This window comes from Centrocercus urophasianus, unplaced genomic scaffold, assembly GCF_019232065.1.
Source record: "Centrocercus urophasianus isolate 14NV4802_14NV808 unplaced genomic scaffold, USGS_Curo_1.0 seq_17, whole genome shotgun sequence".
In the NCBI taxonomy this organism is placed as follows: Eukaryota; Metazoa; Chordata; class Aves; order Galliformes; family Phasianidae; genus Centrocercus; species Centrocercus urophasianus.
Window position 1 is genome coordinate 27,516,054 of NW_024884722.1, and position 18,857 is coordinate 27,534,910.

At 38.0% G+C, this 18,857-nt stretch overlaps 1 protein-coding gene across 1 annotated transcript in view; it reads left to right on the plus strand.

The window, feature by feature from the left end:
* The window catches only part of FAM13C (family with sequence similarity 13 member C), a 35,764-nt gene that overhangs the window by 9,685 nt on the left and 7,222 nt on the right, over nt 1-18,857 (plus strand). The window contains exons 3-8 of the mRNA XM_042818289.1: nt 5,831-5,981; nt 6,345-6,410; nt 10,440-10,650; nt 11,338-11,476; nt 12,888-12,969; nt 13,885-14,096. Of these exons, the coding sequence (XP_042674223.1) occupies nt 5,831-5,981; nt 6,345-6,410; nt 10,440-10,650; nt 11,338-11,476; nt 12,888-12,969; nt 13,885-14,096 (861 nt within the window). The remainder of the gene's footprint in view (nt 1-5,830; nt 5,982-6,344; nt 6,411-10,439; nt 10,651-11,337; nt 11,477-12,887; nt 12,970-13,884; nt 14,097-18,857) is intronic.

Genomic DNA, 18,857 nt, shown 5'->3' on the forward strand with positions numbered 1-18,857 from the left:
GAACGGGCTGCCCAGGGAGGTTGTGGATGCCCCGTCCTTGGATGTGTGCAAGGCCAGGTTGGACGGGGTCCTGGGCAACCTGATCTGAATGTGTGTGTTTGGTGGCCCTGCTAGGCAGGGGGGTTGGAACTACATGATCCTTAAGGTCCCTTCCAACCCAGGTGATTCTGTGATCTGTAAACTAGCAGATATAAGCTTAATTCTGCAAAAGCGTGAATGTGCTGGGATGTAAACGAGGACCAGATGATATTTTGAAGTGTAGCCTAAGAAGACAACATAAGCAGATGGGAGCAGATGTGCTGGGGAAGAACTGGGTGTAAAAGGAAGTCTATTCCTGTCAAAGCATTGAATACCAGCTTTGTTTCTGTAATGTGCCTGAATTTCATTAGGAGAAAACTGCCCTGTGTCCTTTTAAAGGAATTCAGATAAAAAATGCTATAATTATTTCCTCTGCATTCATGTCATTGCTGTGCAGCTCACTGTTGAAAATCCCAATAATAACTAGGAAGGCCCTTTCTGTGACAAGCATTAGGGAGAATTCTCAGCCCTGGTCTAGTTAAGGTGCTGGGAGAAATCACTGTTATTGTTTCTTCTGAGAAGTTCCACTGCAAATATCACCAGAGTTTCTGCAGCTAGAATCATAGAAAATCCGAGTTGGGACCCACAGAGATCATCAAGTCCACTCTTGTCTTCACACAAGATTTAAATATCAAGATTTTAAATTCGTGCAAAGCATCCCTCCAAGGTAAATATTATAGTAAATAAAAAACAGTTAAAATAAACCCTAAAAATAGTAAATAAAAATATTAAAACAGATAACTAGTTCAAAAATTAAAATGAGTTGCAAATCATTCGTGTGGAATGAGCTACAGCCACACTGCGGTGCTAACTTTCTTTGTAAAATCTTAGATTGTTGTATATCTCAGGTCTCCTGCAAGCCTAAATGCAGAGGCAATATTACAGAATTCCCTTCTTGGATTACAGAAAATGCTGTCTCTCCTCACTAGTCACCAGTGACATTATACAGACCCAGGGCATATCTTGTTCTATCTTACTGTTGCTTGTTTGTTACCCATGAGGGAAGTTTTGAATGGAAAATGTCATTTGCCTCAAGACACAAGTATTGCCCTAGCAGATACCAAGGATTTATTTATATTTACATAAAATACGCCTATCTTGTTTTTAACCTGAACCCTCAGATTAAAAGGCAAGGGAGATGCTTTTGTACGTCACTGTTCTGGTGCTGCTTTTAATTTCCTCACTGTGAAGAAATTGAAAGGACTGATATTTACTCTGTTTCTTTTCTGTATGAATCACTCCAAAGGTCATTAAATACTGAAAGCTTGCCTTGTTCTACTTCTTCACCCCAGCCGATGCCATAAATCCAGTAAATCCATCAGCAAACTGGATATAATCGAACAGCTGCCTTCCAGTCTTGAGGCAGGGGCATGCCCAGGGCAGGGTGCAACTATCCTCAGCAGTCAGAAACATGCATGGCTGGGCAGCTGTATTTGCACGGAAAGTACCAAGCATAGGCTTTGCTTCTCCCTGAGACCTGGACAGGATCTATGTGAGTGGTAAACACATTCTCCTTCCCTTTCCTCAGTTCCTAAACATGCTATGCTTTTTCCTTTCCCAGGGATCAAAGGAAGCTGATTGTAGTAATGCATTTTCAGGGGAAGAAGTGTTTCTAACAGCAATGGCTCTCAATCAGCCATCATATCCATCTGCTCTGTGCTGTGGGCTGATCGTGCACAGCCCTTGGTGCAAAAAGGGAGATTCGTGAGGTGTCATTAGGCTCATTGCCTCCTGCTGGGCTGTAGCCACTGGACATGCTGACCCACAGCACGTGGCTTTGATGCTGCCCAGCCTCATGCAGGGACCTCCAGCTGGGATCACAGTTAATGATAACATCAACTGAAAAAAATACATGAGCCATTTCAGAGGTCTTCCATTCCTTGTCAGAGCATTTTGGTAATAGAAAGGGAATATTTGCTCATTCACTGTCATGTTCTCCAGGTGATAAAGCAGTGCAAGTGTAGATGTGAGGTATGTATCTTTAGATGTAAGAAGTGATCTGACATCTATGTAACTCCTTGCCCCAAGGCCTCAACTCTTGGTTTTCAAAAATCCCTTGGAAAGAGAGATGGTTGGGAGGGGTGGGTTCAGACTACAATCTGACTTGTTTGTTAAGATGGTTTCTTTACTGCAGGTTGAACTTCTGCTGCCAACAGCTGTCCTCTTGTACTTTTTTTTTTTTTTCCAGCAGGCAGGAGTGTGATACCTTCATGATTGCTCTCTTAAAGCAGTAGCAGGAGTTATAAGTAGGAAAGAAATGCCACACTGCACATTCTTCTGTTTTCCTTGGACTTGTTTAAAGTTCTTTATTTTTTCCATTATATTTGATTTGCAAAAATGCAGGATTTCATTTCTTCTTCTTCTAGTGAAACTGGTATAGGTCAAGTTGTCAGTTACTCCAAGAGGGCGATAATGATGGCTATTCTAATTGCTTCTTTTTCAAACTTACCAAGTACTGCACCTAAGAGGCAGTTGTATGTATATTTTTTCCAAATAAACATAAGGATCCTTTTTAAATATTAATGCCCTCTTATTTACATTAGCATGAATCAAGAATTATGTGACACTAGTGTTAAGCACCAGAATTAACATTGGAATGAGCATAAAATCAGAAGGATTTGAACTGAGTTAATTAGCCGCTCTAATATGCAATATCAGATTACTTCAGTGATACTGGTCTTTCATGGGAGAATTTACCAAAAGCTATGATAGTACCTTCCATGAACTAACACTTCCCTCTTTCTTTGTATGCTGTAGCTGCTCATATTTGCTTCTAATGTGGTCTGTAACACTTCTAAAACAGGCAGGAGCAGAAATGGCCAAGCTGGGCTCCAAAGGCAGGCTCTGGAACATGAGAAGTCTCTAAACAGGATGTACGTGGGCTGGTTTATCTGCAGACTGGGTGTGTTGCTGAATGTGTGCTGTGCAGGACTTTTACTTTCCTCCTTTCTCACCTGAGTTCTGCCAGCAGTTGTCCTGACCTCTGCAAGCTCGAGGATGGGTACATGACCTGCTGCCCCCTCGCAGAACACCCTCTTGTCCTGTGTGGGCTGCAGGTGTAGATGTGGGGACGCATTGCTCTGGTTACAGGGGAAGAGGGCCCAGGATGGTGGAATCTACCTGGCAGCTCTGGCTGTGCTTGTGCTTTGGGCAGCTCCCAGAGAGGCAGGGCATGCAGCAGGGGTGTCCCTGCCATTTTAGTAGGACACTCTTGTTGCCTGCGAGCCCGCGACACGAGGTAGCTTTCTGCTTGGCCTCTGCTTAAAACTGTCTCTTTGTGTGTGTTCCCACAAATGTTCAGTGGCTTTTCCTGTATGGTGTGCTTTGTCAATACCATAGTGCTCAGCTGTGTTTTAAGAGTGAGATGAGGTTGATGGCATACTCCAGATTCATCATTGCCCTGGTAACATCAAAATGGTATAAGTTAGTTACTCATTTTCTTCCTACATCAAATCACTGTCAAGAGCACATTCAAGAAATCACAGAAGGTATTTCTATTATTATTACATTATTATTATTATTATTATTTTAGTATTTGGCAGCAGCTGGAACTTTGCTGTCCACCCACTTTCCACAACTGGGCGAAAAATATCTCAGAAAGTAACAGAATGCAAACTAGCTAGTGAATTACAGTGCTGAAATTGTTGAAATTGGAACTGTTCAACAAGTACTGCATAAAAAGAAACAAATGAATATATTTTCTTGATCTGGGATTTTTTTATTCAAATTCAAAAGTCCATGAAGGTTAGAATTTTTTGTCAGTGGTTCATCTATGTTCTTCTTACCAGGAGACTTAGAGACTGCTTTGAAAACTCTGGAAGGGTGCTTGCAATACACAGTCATTGCAATAAGATCTGTGGTGGGATCAGGACAAGAGGGAATGGTTTCAAACCAAAGGAAGAGAGATTTAGATTAGATGTGAGGGGGAAGTTTTTTACTGAGAATGGTGAGGTGAAGGAACAGGCTGCCCAGAGAGGTTGTGGATGCCCCACCCCTGGAGGTGTTCAAGGCTGGGTTGGATGGGGCCTGAGCAATCTGATCTAGTATGTGATCTAGTGGCTGGCAACCCTGCCTGTGGCAGGGAGTTGGAAGTTGATAATCGTTGAGGTCCATTTAACTCAAACCATTCTATGATCAGAGTCCTCCCTGGCCTGTAAATCAAATAGTAACTATTAAACACTGTCCATGTTTTGTGATTCCACAACCACAGTATTTAGCTGAGGTGAAAGGTGGTAGAAAATGAGAATCATAGAATCATAGAATAACAATGTTGGAAATGACATATAAAATCTAGTCCAACCATCTTCTCATTACCATTCTACCACAAGCACTAAACCATATCTCGCAGCTCCTCATCCAGACACCTCATGAACACTGCCAGGGATGGTGACTCCACGACTTCTCTGGGCAGGCCATTCCAGTGCCTGACCACGCTCTGAGAGAAAGTTTTTCTTCATGTCCAAAATGAGGCCATGTCTACTGTCAAGGAACAAAAAACCAGGGCTGAAAGTCTTTCCCGCTGTTCCCTGTCAAGTTCACTTGCTTTTTTTTTTTTTTTTTTTTTTTTTAAGCCAAAAATACTGCCACCCTTGAACTTATGAAAGTGCTCTATCAAAATTAAATAGTAATGTGCAGATGTATTAAGCTACTCTAACAAATAAATTCATTGTTTCATTAAATGAATCAATACATTACTTTCAGATCTTTGACACAGTAGGGAAAGTACCTTTTTAGGATATAAACTCAAGAAATTTCTTTGTATTGTAACTCAGATTTCTTCCAGAAAATGCTCTTTGTAAATACGTTCTTGTGAGCAATTTAACATTTTATGTATATTCTGAATGCATCAGCTGTATGATTATTAAAACATCTGTATGTGTTTTTGTTTTATGCTGCAAGTTCTATTTCCCTTGAGAATGGGAAGCTGAATAATTTGGTATCAGTAGTGACTCACTTCATCCAGCTGAATGGTGATTGAGCTTTTACAGCATTTGCATCATAGCAAGATGCTTGTATCAGATTGTACAGCTGAGTATTGCATGCAGCATTGAAGATTAAAATGAGAAATGGACCAAACGTGACAATGTAGCTGGGAATGATGTTATAGGTAACTAGCTTTGTCCCCATTGATTTGTCTGCAGTAAGTGACAATGATTTGTTAATTTTGCCTTTGCAACAGATAGGAAATGATCTGGTTGCCTTGCAGAAGCAGCAGCCACCTACATAAAAGCAATGTTTACATAAGGAAGTATCTCTAAAAAAGCCAGTTAAATAATATCTCTTCCAAGAATCCCATAAGGCAGCGTGTTCTCAGTAACTCTTTGTTCACTGCTGTGTACTGCACAATAGGCTGAAGAGGGAGACTTTTTTTTTTTTTCATGAATGGTAAATGGGGAGGGACATAATGTCATCAGATCGTGATGTCAGCCCAATGAATGAAATACTTACTTAGTGTACTGCTTCAGGACCAAGAAAAAACGGACACCATCTCAGTTTGGCTTCCTAGAATAAACTGTCTTTTGCTGACGATGTCATCTTTCCCACGTGTCATGAATAATCCATTTAAATTGGGACTTAAATAACCAGAAGTGAAGAAACTCGTGGAATAGTGCATGTTTGTTCTTTTGTACATCCTCAGAGCTGCTAGTGGAACACCCCTTTGCAGGCGCTCTTAATGGGCTCAGTGAGTTGAAGAGCTATCGCTGTATTTTGTTGCTCTCCGTCTAGCCAAATGTTCTGCTTTTGTCTGCAGAATTCTTTGTTGAAGCTACAAGCCCTCGAAACGGATCTGTGCTCTGCGTTTCTGCCAACCCAGGAGGAAACTCCCCAGCTGCCAGCACCCAAGGATCCAGCCCCTTCATCAGTCCAAACCAGTGTGCAAGCTGATGGGGCCAGTAGTGGAGGTAAGGGATCGTGTCATGATGTGCTCTCATTTGCAATTATAAAGCAGCCTTGTGACTTGCAGTCTGATCTCAGATTTGCAGTCCTCTGGGAAACCGTGCCGAGCTGAAGCAAAGCACCGTTTCCTGATGCAAATGCTAATGTAAAAAGGGGTGACACTTGTTAAAAGAGCAGAAATTAATGGCTATAGCCTTCTGTCCTTCTGCAAGGGAATCTGACTTTTCAAGTAGATTTTTAGAATCCTGATTCTTTTTAGTTTGTCTGTTATTTATTCAAATGAATTTATGCTTTTGTTTCCTGTGCCTGTATTGTGTGAGATCATCTGCCATATCATGTAATTCTATTTTTGTCGTTCTTTTTGTCAGACCAATATCACTTCATTTCTCCTATTATTGATTTTAGTTTAATGCATCAGCAGAGAGATAGTGAAGGTGAGTTTTACAGCATGTGCATTTAAATCATTAATGATTCTCTATTATTACTCATCTGGGCAAATTGTGGTGTGCTACCTCTCTCTCTTTCCTCAGTATGGAAACCAGTCCTTGCAAATAAATAGCCCTAAGGCTCTGCACTATTTTTGTCAATTCATAGCTTCTAGTCACAGTGTTGATAGTCGTGATGCTCAGGAGAGGAATCACGGTTTGTGAAAAATAGGTCAAAGGCAATATGACTAATCCATCTCACAGACAAGTGACATGAATACACAAACACTTAAACTGTTGACCATGTATGGTTCAAATTAAAGCAGATAGGTAAGTAATTGCTGTGCAATTGACATTTTATGTCTGAATAAATGCTGGGTTCAGAATAACTTCTAAAGCTGTTTGCTTAGAATTTTCAGCAAGAAATAACAGCAAGTTAAATACCTAAAAAGAGGACAAATTATAGCGTTAATATGTACTTAAGTTCAATGTTTGTATTGAAAAAAATTAGGGAAATGATAAGTAGAATCCAAATTATTATAAAGCATATACATACACACAAGTATTGGATGATGTAGCATTCCTGCCATGCATTCTAGAGCATGCTCTGCCACTCTGGCAGTTCAAACTTGTGCTTCAGTTAAACTTCACTTATTTAAATGGATTTTAATGGACTCTCCATGCTGTGCTGTGGTTGATTGAATTTTCTTTATTGAGTTCCTATTTTTTATAGATAGGGCTTGTCTTAATTCTGTCTCTTAAATTACTAATGAAATCTGATTCATTCAGTTTAGGTACAGGTGTCACATGAGACTATTGGCTTTTTCAGCTTGAATTTGGATGGAGGTCCAGAGATTTGCACCAGGCTAGAAATAGATTATTTAGGGGATGCACCATATTCACCATGTGTCTAGTTGTTAGCCTTTGCTTAGTGAATCAGGCAATAGAAAAAAATGTACAATGTGGAAATATATTAATATAAATATGCTTGTGTAATGTGTTTTATAAAGTATATGCATACGCATTTATATGTGTGGTTAAATGAAGCCCCAGCAGTTTGTTAAAAAGGCAGGCTACTCCTGATGCAAATTTTAAGGGATCAATGGTAAGTCTTGCTGAGACAAGTCAGCAGTTTCCGTTTGGATATGGAAAAAATTGAATTAGAGCTGGCAAAATAAGTCCATAAAGAATTGCAAGGGGGTACTAAGCAAGATTTTTTTAATGGGAAATAAAAAAAAGCAGAATGTAAGTTATACTTCTTGGATATGAGTATACATGTGACTTGAGCAGCAAGCCGCTGCATTCAAAGATGTCACAAATGTTGACACACATTGGAACATAACACATCAGTGTATTTGTTTTTAAGTGTAACAGATGATGTTGTATTATTATTTATAGTCTAATATAACACAAATACATGTATCAGACAACCTGTATTATATGATTGAAGTCCGCATTATTAAGCTTACTGCCTATTATATAGAAAAGAATTGGCTTTAAATCCTCTGATGAACCCTTGCCTGTGGCAAACTGGACTGAATAGATGACACAGAGCAGATGCATGCTAAGGGGCAACATATGAGCTTGGCTAACTGTGGCTGTTTCCCAGTTTGAGTAAAAATAGAGGCTGAAATTAGGTCACACACATGTACATACTGGGTCAGTAGTTGTGTTACTCATAAAATAAGTGTCATGTTTAGAATCCACACAGCTCTGGAATCAGGAGAATTGCCTTAAAATGTAATTAAAAGTGGAGCTGGCCATGTAAATGATTAAGTAGTCATGACTTACTGAGCACTTCTGGACTGTACACAGCAATTCAGTGCATCTGGTGTATGATAAGGTTGGGTCTAAGACCGCTCTTGTGGTCATAGAAAATGTAATAGAGAAGATTAATTGCCAGAAACTAACAGCACTTTTGTTTGCAGAACAGCTTTTATTCTGGTCTTTATCACTGTATTATGTTGTCTGTGTAAATAACTTCCTGTGGCTGGTACAATATTGTATCTATGCTTCACCCAGATGCCTTTCTGGATCTCTCTTCGGGAGGATTTAGATCTCATACTCCGTTTAGAACTTCTGGGAGTTGCTCCCATATCTTTAAGAGGTGAATTTCACTAACAGAGTAGGAAGTAATTAGAGGAAAGATAGTAGGTTAGAATTAATAGTCACCTACATTGTCTTCACAGAATCACAGAATTGTAGGGGTTGGAAGGGACCTCCAGAGATCATCGAGTCCAACCCCCCTGCCAAAGCAGGATCATCTTACTGCCACAAAATGCTTAACATGATGATAATTGATGGTGCTGTTGAAGGAAATGAACTTATAGACACAGAAGTCACGTGTAACTTTTGCATGACATACTAAACTGTGATTATGCAGTATACAGTTAGACTTTTGTTATCAGCAAAACAAAAACATTCGGATACTCTCTGATGAAATAATATTTTAGGTTATTCTATTACTTTCTGAATCAACAATTGATTTTTATGATGAATTCCACTTAGAGCCAATGTGTCCCCAACATCATAGTGCAGAAGTGCAGATTCATAGCTCCAGAATTTATTGGGCAGAGGTGAAATAAAATGTATTACAAAGGTTCCATTAAAATCCTGAAGGAGATACCTACTCACTGTGGGAGTATCACATTCTATGTAAACGGGTGAAAGTGCAAAGAAAGTGAAGGTTAAAGAACTTTCCTAGATCTGCTAGCTTTTATGGGGAAAAATTCATGTACAGTTGTTTGGTTTTTTTTTCTGTGCACTTTTAGACTTTTATTTAATGAAAGGATTCTGCAAAATATGGTAGATTGCATGTTATATTGCAGACATGATACTGACTAGAAATGGCACGCATGCTGCCTGGAAATAGCAAATGATGTACATTCAAAGGCTGTATGTATGCATGGCTTTAGAGGATAAAATAACATAGCTGATACCAAGTGCTATGTACTATGGAGATTAACACAGAGGAATCTGGGAAAGAACACACATTCTTTGCTTTAACACGCGCTTTTTGTTTTTTGGTGGAGAATTTATGGAAATATGGGGTTTCTCTTTCAAAGTAAAATCTGCTTTCAAACACAGCCATCTGATAGTGAAAAATAACAACTAGGCCAGATTATCTTCACCCACTGAGGGTGAGGAGCAAGATTCAGTGGTTCTGTCCATTAATAAACTAGGAATACTCAAGGGAAGATGAACACTTGGCATCCCATAAGGTAGGCTCCATAACGTGCCCATCATTTTTCATGTTACTCATGAGCACAGTCAGTATGATACAGTTTAGCAGTTCCTACATTTTCAGAGCAGAATAAATTATTCTGATTTCTAGCTTAATCATTTTTAAAAAAACAAAGTTTATCTCTTGAGGCAGCTAAGGTAGTTTCCATTTACAGTCAAAGAAGTATTAACATAGTACTGTAAGTGTGACTCTTCAAAGGAGCAGTTACTGCACATTAATTTGAGTAACTACTTCGAATGTGATTGCTTGTTATCTTTATTTTCATTGTGTAGTGTTCTTTAGACTCACATGCATGTTATCTCAAAACCTAATGAAATTAGGAAACTGCAAACAACATTTGAGGTTCTTAGCATCAGGAAATACGGCGTTTGTGTTCTGCCTTTCCACTGACCAAAGGACAAAATGCTACATCACAACCCAAATTTTGTTCTGTATATTTATCTTCTGCTTTGGGAATGTGGCTCTCAAAAGCAAAAGTTTATAAAAGTCTAATTAATGTTTCTCTTCTGGGAAACTGTCCATCTTTATATTATATTCCATAGTTATAAAGACATGCATCCACTTTCTCCTGTAGACCTTAAAGATGCTGTATGTTAAGCCAGTGAGTGCCCTCTGTATTTTCTTACCCTCAGTATAATGTTCAAGGTGCATGTGATACTTTGTTGAAATACTTGCTGTGTTTACTTTGAATACTTGCACTTTTAATCCTTCTATATGCACAGGTTTCTGTTTATCTAAGTAGCTGTACCTGATGAATGACCTTCAATACACAGAGTTTTGTGCTTTCTTTCTAGAGCCTTTACCAGCCCACAGAGACTGGCAGAATGACATGGACAGCAGCCCACAAGAACATCTCTCCCTAGGAGCCAGTCGATTGCTGTATCACATTACTGATGGAGACAATCCTCTTTTGTCACCACGCTGCTCTATCTTTAGCCAAAGCCAGAGATTTAATTTAGACCCAGAATCTGCCCCTTCTCCACCAAGTGCTCAACCTTTCATGATGTAAGAAAGTGTATTTAAGTGTATCTGTATTTTAAATTCATTTTGAACAATGCATGATCTTAGACTCTTCTGGTCTCTCGGTTAGTCCTGTGTTACAAATAAGAAAATTTCACGTTGCAGTGTATTTTGGCATGGTTAATTTGAAATAGCAGAAATGGGATCTAGCATTTTTTGGTGATAACTCAGTGTAACATTGTTTGAAGTCTTTGTTAATTATAGTTACACAGTAACAGATTTAAAATTTAGTTAAGTAGCTATTCTGTTAAGTGAACGTAAAGTAGAGAGGGTTATTGAGGTACAAAAATTGACTAGATAAGAGTGTCATAGAATACAAGAGCAATATGTGACCTCCAGAAATCAAGACATGAGTTTCAGTCAGAAACAACATCAACTGCATGTAAACAATTATCAAGTCTGTGGACTTGTAATTATAAAAAATTAGAAACTCTTTTTTGAAAAATATTCAGAAATTCAAAAAATTAATTAGGGAAAGAAGTATATAAAACATATGTGTGAGTACCCTCAAGGAAAAACAATTGCTAGCTTTATAAAACTAAACTCTCTCTAACCTGTGAAAGAACCTATGTGTAGATTCTGTTGTGCTAAGAAAGTGTTACGTGTGTTTGAAAAAAGACACAGAGCATTTTAGCCACTTTTATAGAGCTACTATGCTTTCGGCTTTTGCAGACCAAGAAGTTCTTCTAGATGCAACTGCGAAGAGTGCAAAGAACCCCAAACAGTAGCACAACTTACCAAGCATCTTCAGAGTCTCAAGAGAAAAATTAGGAAGTATGAAGAAAAGTTTGAGCAAGAAAAAAAATACCTGGTAAGAAAATCTCTGAGTGGATAAAGGGAAATACTGCAAATGGCAGGGAGGAATCCCAGCGTGTTTGGAATTATGCACTACAGTAAGATAAGTTCTATTTTTGATAAAATGGGAAAATTATCAGTGAAGGAATATATTTTATCATCTTTCAGTGTATTTAGTAGTTCTGAGACTAATTTGTGATTTCTTTGTATTACCTTTATTACAAAATAGGCATCTTCTACACGTGTGAGAAGAATGAGTCACTTAAACATAGCTGATAGGCTTACAAACTGAAGTGATTGAGAAGATGAAAAGCCAATTATTTACTTCATGGTTAAGTCATTTGCTTGGAAACTATCATTCTGCCTTCTTTTACAAATATTCCTTTAAACTTCCAAAACACAGAGCTCTATAGAAGCTGATGGAAAAAATAAGAGAAATATCAATTGTGATATGTTGCTGATGGGGAGACACTGGAGACTATGCAGTCTATGCTAGATCATTGCTCATTATCAGGCTAGTTTGTTTAATGTGAATAATGCAGTATAAACACAAAACATCACAATGCTTTGGATGTGTACAGTGTGAAACAGTGAAATTTGTGATGTTATGACTGTGCTAAAATTAAAAATTGAGCAAACTGTAATACTACTTTGTGGTCTCATCAGTGACTGCAAACCTGCACATATGTCAATGAATTGTCCTATCCTATGGTCATTAGGTACTTCTGTGAGTAAAATTTCATTAATAGTCATCATGCTGTGACCAGGAAAGAAATTATTTCAAAGGTTTTATTTTGCAAAACAGTTTTATAATATAAAATAGCTGAACTTCAATGTTCCAGTGTAAATTATTTTTAATTATTAATTTAATTTGCAATTTCTAAATGTGAAGGAAGAACTGTTGTAACTCTGTTGCATAGGATTTTTTTTTCCTTCTATTAGTTAAACAGTTCAGCTGAAACATTTGAAGTGCTGTTTCCCAAAAGAATTATTGTTGTAAAGGAGGTAAGGCTTATCCCTACAAGGGTAGAGTGCTTCAGTTGACATCCTACAGCCTGCAACAGGTTTCTCCTTAGGAAAGTGACAAACATCAGGCATTTTATCAGTCCTCTTGAAGTAATTGAAATTACTTATGTAGTTAGTCAAAGGTTTTATTTTTTTTTTTAGGATCAGAACCAAAATACTAAGATCCTTGTAGCACTGTGCCACTGTGAGGAGAGATAAACTACAATCAGCTTGTATTGACATCAAGCCAAATGGTCTGTGTGACACTATATGTGGAAATATGCACAATAACTGGAAATGTGGACATCTGTAGCATTGTATGAGTGCTTCTATCTGTTCAGGCCTTTTTTATTTTTTTTCTGTTTGACTGTTTAATTCTCAATTCTCCATTTTTTCCTCCTTCCTTTGTGCTTTATATTCAGCCTTCACATGGTGACAAGACTTCCAATCCTGAAGTTCTAAAATGGATGAACGATTTGGCCAAAGGTCGTAAGCAGCTCAAAGGTACATAAATTGAAATGACACACTATTAGTGCTGAAGCATTTGAAAGCAGCATGAGTGTACCTGGAATATTTTACAAGTAGTTCTCTATTCTTGATGCTCTGCTTGTTTTTCTCTAGTGCATGGCAGTAAGTCTCCTAATGACAATAAAGATATTAGGTGACATGACTTGCCTTGATTCCTGACAGCAAGGATCAAAGTCAATTTGATACTCGTAACAAGGCAACAAGGGGAGGGTTAAAAGACATCATCCGTCCTTCATAAATACCAACATTCACGTAAAAGGCAATGTCATTTGAAGTATTTTCTGAGTGTCTGTTTGCTGGTCTAATATAACTAGAATTAATGTGAAATAATAAACTACAAAAAGTTTCTTAAAAGTTTCTTAGCTATTGTACTGACTGAGGTTATGCATCTATAAAGCTTTTATTTATTTGACTGTAGAAAGAGATCTTTTCCTGATATTTGATTTGGCCCTGTGGTCACACTTTGCCCTGACTGTCCACACACAGCTCTGCGAACATCTGTGGGTATTTCACATGCTTGTCTTCAGGGAGAATGTAACCAGGATTGATTAATTTTTATTTTCTTAAGGCCATTCATAAATTATCTAAAAGTTCTTTTTCATTATAAATGGACTCACACTACTAATTAAATCCTATTGTTATATTTTATATCTCATTTGGATAAAGGTGTTATTGTGGGAAAGAATTAAAAACTCATCTTTCAGTACATTTCTTCTGGAAAGTTCTCCATTAAATACTAGACCCTGCACAAGGTCTTGCACCAAAAGTTCTAATCTGCTGCACTATAATAATTGCATGTGAGAAGTCTGGATGCTTTTTTCTTATAGTATCACAGGAAATTTGTTTGCAAATATTTCTCACCTATTTACAAGCAAATAATTTACCTTTCAGAGCTGAAACTCAGAATGTCAGAAGAGCAAAACTGTACCTTCAGAGCAGGCCAAAGAAAGGACAGTAGTGAAAGTGCTGGGACCCCCATAGAGACTAGGACACAGGAGGCCACAAGCATGGAACCAGCTCCTTCAGCAGAAGAAACCATGGACAGTGTATTGAGACAATTAAAGGAGAAAAGACAACACCTCAACATTCCTGAGACTATTAAGGTATTTAACAGATCTGGTTGTCTCTTACAGTACTTCATCATCTGAAGCAGATATTAGTTGCTGGATGGGTATGCATCCTGTGCTCTCAGACACTGCAGGGCATTTTCTCTCTGACTGCACTAGTGCAGTTTTCTGAAGTGATTTTTCCGTGAAGAGTTGCACAATGAGGTGAAGTTTTTTTTTTTTTAAGTAGTGCCAAACACTTTTTGCTCAGAGATGGATGCAAAAAATCATATGCCAGATTTGCCTACTCGAGGTTGTGTGCATGCGAAGAGCATCTTTCATTGTATCAAAAATGATGAAAGGAAATGTAATCCTATCTTGAGTTCACAGAAACTTTGCTGTAATGAGGGACCAAGGCTTCTCCCCCATTAAACCACCCACACGGCCTCGGTCTCTCAAAGTGCTCCCTGTGGACTGACTAGGAGGCTTTTCTGGGCCATTGGCTGAAACAGTGACCAAGTCAGTCCTCACTGGTGTAAAAAAAGTGTGTTTTGATCAGTCTTCCATTGCAGAATTCAAATGTACAGAGGCCATTAATAGCAGACAGGGTGAATTCAGCTTTGGTTCCTGCAAAGGACCCACAAGATCCCTCCTAAGTAGACAGTAAACCTGCAAGTCTGCTTGGTGGATCTCTCCCAGGTGTTTCTGAAGCAGAGAAATTAGGAACATATGCAAAGTTATTTTGACAGTAAAAATCCCCTTTCACCTGAGTAATGCTGAAAACATCTGTCCAGCTGATAGCCCTGCATTAATATCATGTGGGCAGCACAGCCATCCAGGCTGCTTTGCCCTCTGATGTTGATACGCTTAGTTGTATTGCCTCTGTTCTTCTCCATTCTTGATTACTTTTCTCAATCTAAGAGAAGATTTAATATCCCATGAAATGCACTCATGTAGTTGGGGGACTTAATTATTTTTTCAAATAAATATCTATTTTAAAATTCTGTACATCCATGCTACTGGCACATTTTAGGATCTGTATAAAGCTGTTCCACAGAACATACTGTCCATAAAAGAGCTTATTTTATTTTCTTTTTGTGTTGCTTTATTTCATTTTCCTATTTCTGCTGTCAAATGATGTTGCTATGCTTGGTGCTGTACAGCCAAGAAAGATGACAAATTCTGTTCCCAAAGATACCTGAAATCTCAGTGCAGTCAGAAACGTCTGGATTCTGGCTGCTGTAGGAAAAGGGGGGAGGATGGGGAGAGGGAGAGAGCCTAAGAGAATGGAGAAAGAACAAAACACTGTACTGTGCTAGAATATTTTAACACTAAGAAATTATTTAGGATAGATTTCAATAGCACGAAGTACCCAGCAGATTTTTTTTTATTTTTATTTTTTATTTGTTTTGGTTTTAATTAAATTTTTTTAATTTGTTTTCTTTTCTTGATTCTTAGCAACCTGTTACTGTATTAAAATTAGAACAGTGCAAAATTATGCCGTACTTCTGTAGCTGAGATTTTGAGATCTGCTTAGATGGCTGACTTTTTAATTGCTTCTTTTCATAGGTTACTTTTTGAAAACATGTAAGGAAAATGGTTTCACAAGCACAACTCCTTTGTAAGAAAACACAATAAAACAACAAAAGCATGCAGTCCTGTTTGCATTCTTAAGTTGCAACAGTACAAACTACATGATTATAGTTTTAGTTGTAAAAAAAAAAAGTTGTTCTGCAGAGATCAGCTGATACCAAAGCAGATGTCAGTGAGGAAAACCTATCAAGAAGATCTCTTATGACTATGAGAGTAAGCTGGCTGCAGGTCCCATTCCATTTTTGATTAATTCTGTACAATGGCAGAGCTGTAATCTAAATTTAATGTCTGCACAAATTAATATTTCTTTCTTTTTTTTTTTTTATTAAACACTCATTTGTACATCTCAAGCTACTTTTCTTCTGAAAGATCCATCCTTTTTTAGTAAAGGTGATTGAAAATATTTATACAAAGCTGCCATGGAACAGAGGCTTGAAAAGGAATAATAGAAAGTCAAATTGAGCTAGTTCAAAATAATTTGTCATTGGATCCTTATGCTTAACGTTAAAATTATTTTCAGTTATGAGTGCAAGTTTTGTGTTACTGTTGTTAATTTGATGTGCAATATTTTATTTTTTGTATAGAATTTAGATTCTCTACCAGAATGTGAACTGGACTAATAGTAGGCTAAAAAGTAGCTAAATGTTTAAATGTTTTTAGTTTTTTTTCGTTTTGTTTTGAAGATCTAACTGCTTGGGGCAATGGTAGTGCTTCCATACAAGGTTGTCTTGTCCTCCTCCAAAACAGAGATGAGAAAATGAGTGTCCTTGAAGATGCAAAGTTGAATGTGACCTGTGAAACTGGGTTTAGTAAACATTTTACTGACTGTTGACAACAGGATTCATAGATCACAGATTTTTTTTAATTTTTAGCCCAAAGTTATCAAGTCATTTGGAGGGCTATTTTGTTCTTCAAATATACAACAACCATCCTAATAAAATATCAGATACAATGTGAGAAAGGTGGAAGGCACTGTTGTTTAGAATCCTAAACCATCCTGTATGTCTAAAGAAGGCAAACTACAAAACCTGAATAAATTATAGGCCTATTTCTGTTTATCTTTTCATTAGCTATGAAGCAGTATTTCTATGTAGTTAGCACTGAATTTCATGCTGCTGTGCACAGCCCATGATCGGAAGATGTTCAAGATGATTCTGGAGTTTGTCTTTTCTCATTTTGAAATTATCAGCCATTTTAAGCCCAGCTGAATACAAACCTGTCTTGAGATTGCTAATGAAACGAGCTAATGAAATAAACCCAAATGCCAAACCCTCTTGAGATTGTTTCTCATGTGTAAAATCAATATTAATGATCATTCTCTGTTTCCTGTTAAGCATTCAGCTGCTCAGGCTTAATAGCTTTTCAAGGAATGAATCTTGTATTAATTGCAGAAATAGCAACAAGCAATACAGTTAGCTGTTTTATAATACTCCTAAATTCTAGTTTAGTAGCTTTTCTTTTAGTATGAATAACAAATAATTTCAGAGTGATTAACTCATGCAGACCTTTAAGAACAAGAGGTTTTGCTCTGTTTTTTGCATTTGGACAACAATCAAAACAGTTTACGTTCCTGCAAAGTTAATAAGAAGGAAAGAGCATTACTTCATCAAGATTTGATACATTTTTTAAAGAAATGGCTAATTATTATTTCTCCAATTTGTCAATAAAAAGCCTGGTTACCAATCTCTTGCAGAAAGGTATCCCCCTACCCCAGCTCCATCATTCTCTGCATTACTTCATTGCAGTGGAGGAGCTCTGCTCCAAACCTTCCAGCAGTTAACTCTAATTGTAGAGATCTGTTGTGATCTGGCAGACTCTGTGGAAAATTACATTAGCTTCACGTGCTTCTTGCTGTTCCAACCCAGACGAAAATATGGACATGTTAAGAACAGATTTTCTTGGGAGGAGGGGGGGAAGGAAAAAAAAAAAAAAAAAAAAAAAGCAGTTAAATAGTGTGCTCTCTGTACAAAACACAAGCATAGTGGTACATCATCACCAACACTGATAAATCACATTGTTGAGAAATCAACATTTCTCTTTCTGTTAACACTGATTTATATTGTGATTTTTGAGCAAAAATAAAACACTTCACTTGTGAAACATCACTGCAGAAGGAATTCAGCATTTGCAGGAGAGGTGGTGCTCAGTGCAGCAAAGCAATGAGTGTGACTGGGGAAGTAGCCTAGGTCTCCTCCCATTGTTAATTAAGAGCTGCATTTTCTGCAGCTTTTCCATAGCAGTTCCATAAATACACGCCATCAAACTGCAGATTCCTGCTGCTTATTGTTCCCTTTCATTTCAAAAATAGCACTGTTTTCAGTATGTTCATCTTTTGGAGTGTTTTAATCACTGTATCACAATGGTTAGACGTTTAGAGATTTCATTGTCAGTCATTCTACTCTGTTAATGTGTTGTGTTTGCATAGCTGAAACTTCCTGTTTGTCATCTCTCACCAGCCAATGGCAGTCATGGCTGTCAGGTGATGTCCCTGGTGATGGGAAAAAGGGAAATATAACTCCCATTTTCAAAAAGGTAGAAAGGAAGACATAGGAAACTATAGGATGATAAGCCTCATGTCCATGCCTGGGAAGACCATGGAGGAGATCCTCCTGGAAGAGATGTTACAGCACATGTGTGACAAGAAGGTGATCCAAGATAGCCAGCGTGGCTTCAACAAGGGCAGATTGTGCGTGACCAATCTGGTGGCCTTCTGTGATGGAGTTATGACATCGGTGACAAAGGAAGGGCAACTGATGTCAAGGTGTTGCACTTGGGTCAGAACAATCCCAAATAATGTGTACAGACTGAGAGAAAAACTCACTGAGAGCAGACCTGTGAAGAAGGACGTGGGGGTTCTGGTGGACGAAAAGCCACATACGAGCCAGCAGTGTGCTCTTGCACACTGTATTTCTCACCTAAAAGCAGTTTTACTCATTACCTTTGTAGGTTTCATCTGCTCTGCAATAGGCCTTGCATGGGGAAATACACATCTGCGATCCGTGTAAGACTTAAGTCATATAAAGTTGCATTCTGCTCTTGCTAAATCATTGCCAAGACCCATTCAACATTAGTGTGGACAGAAACAGAATTCATTGCTAATGTTTATTTGGAGAGAACAAAGGATTGAACAAATACCTGTCTGTACCCTTGTCATGAAATCCTGGTTCACAATCTTATAAATAACTTTTTAAAATTAGAATATGACGAAAAAAAAAAAAAAAAGGC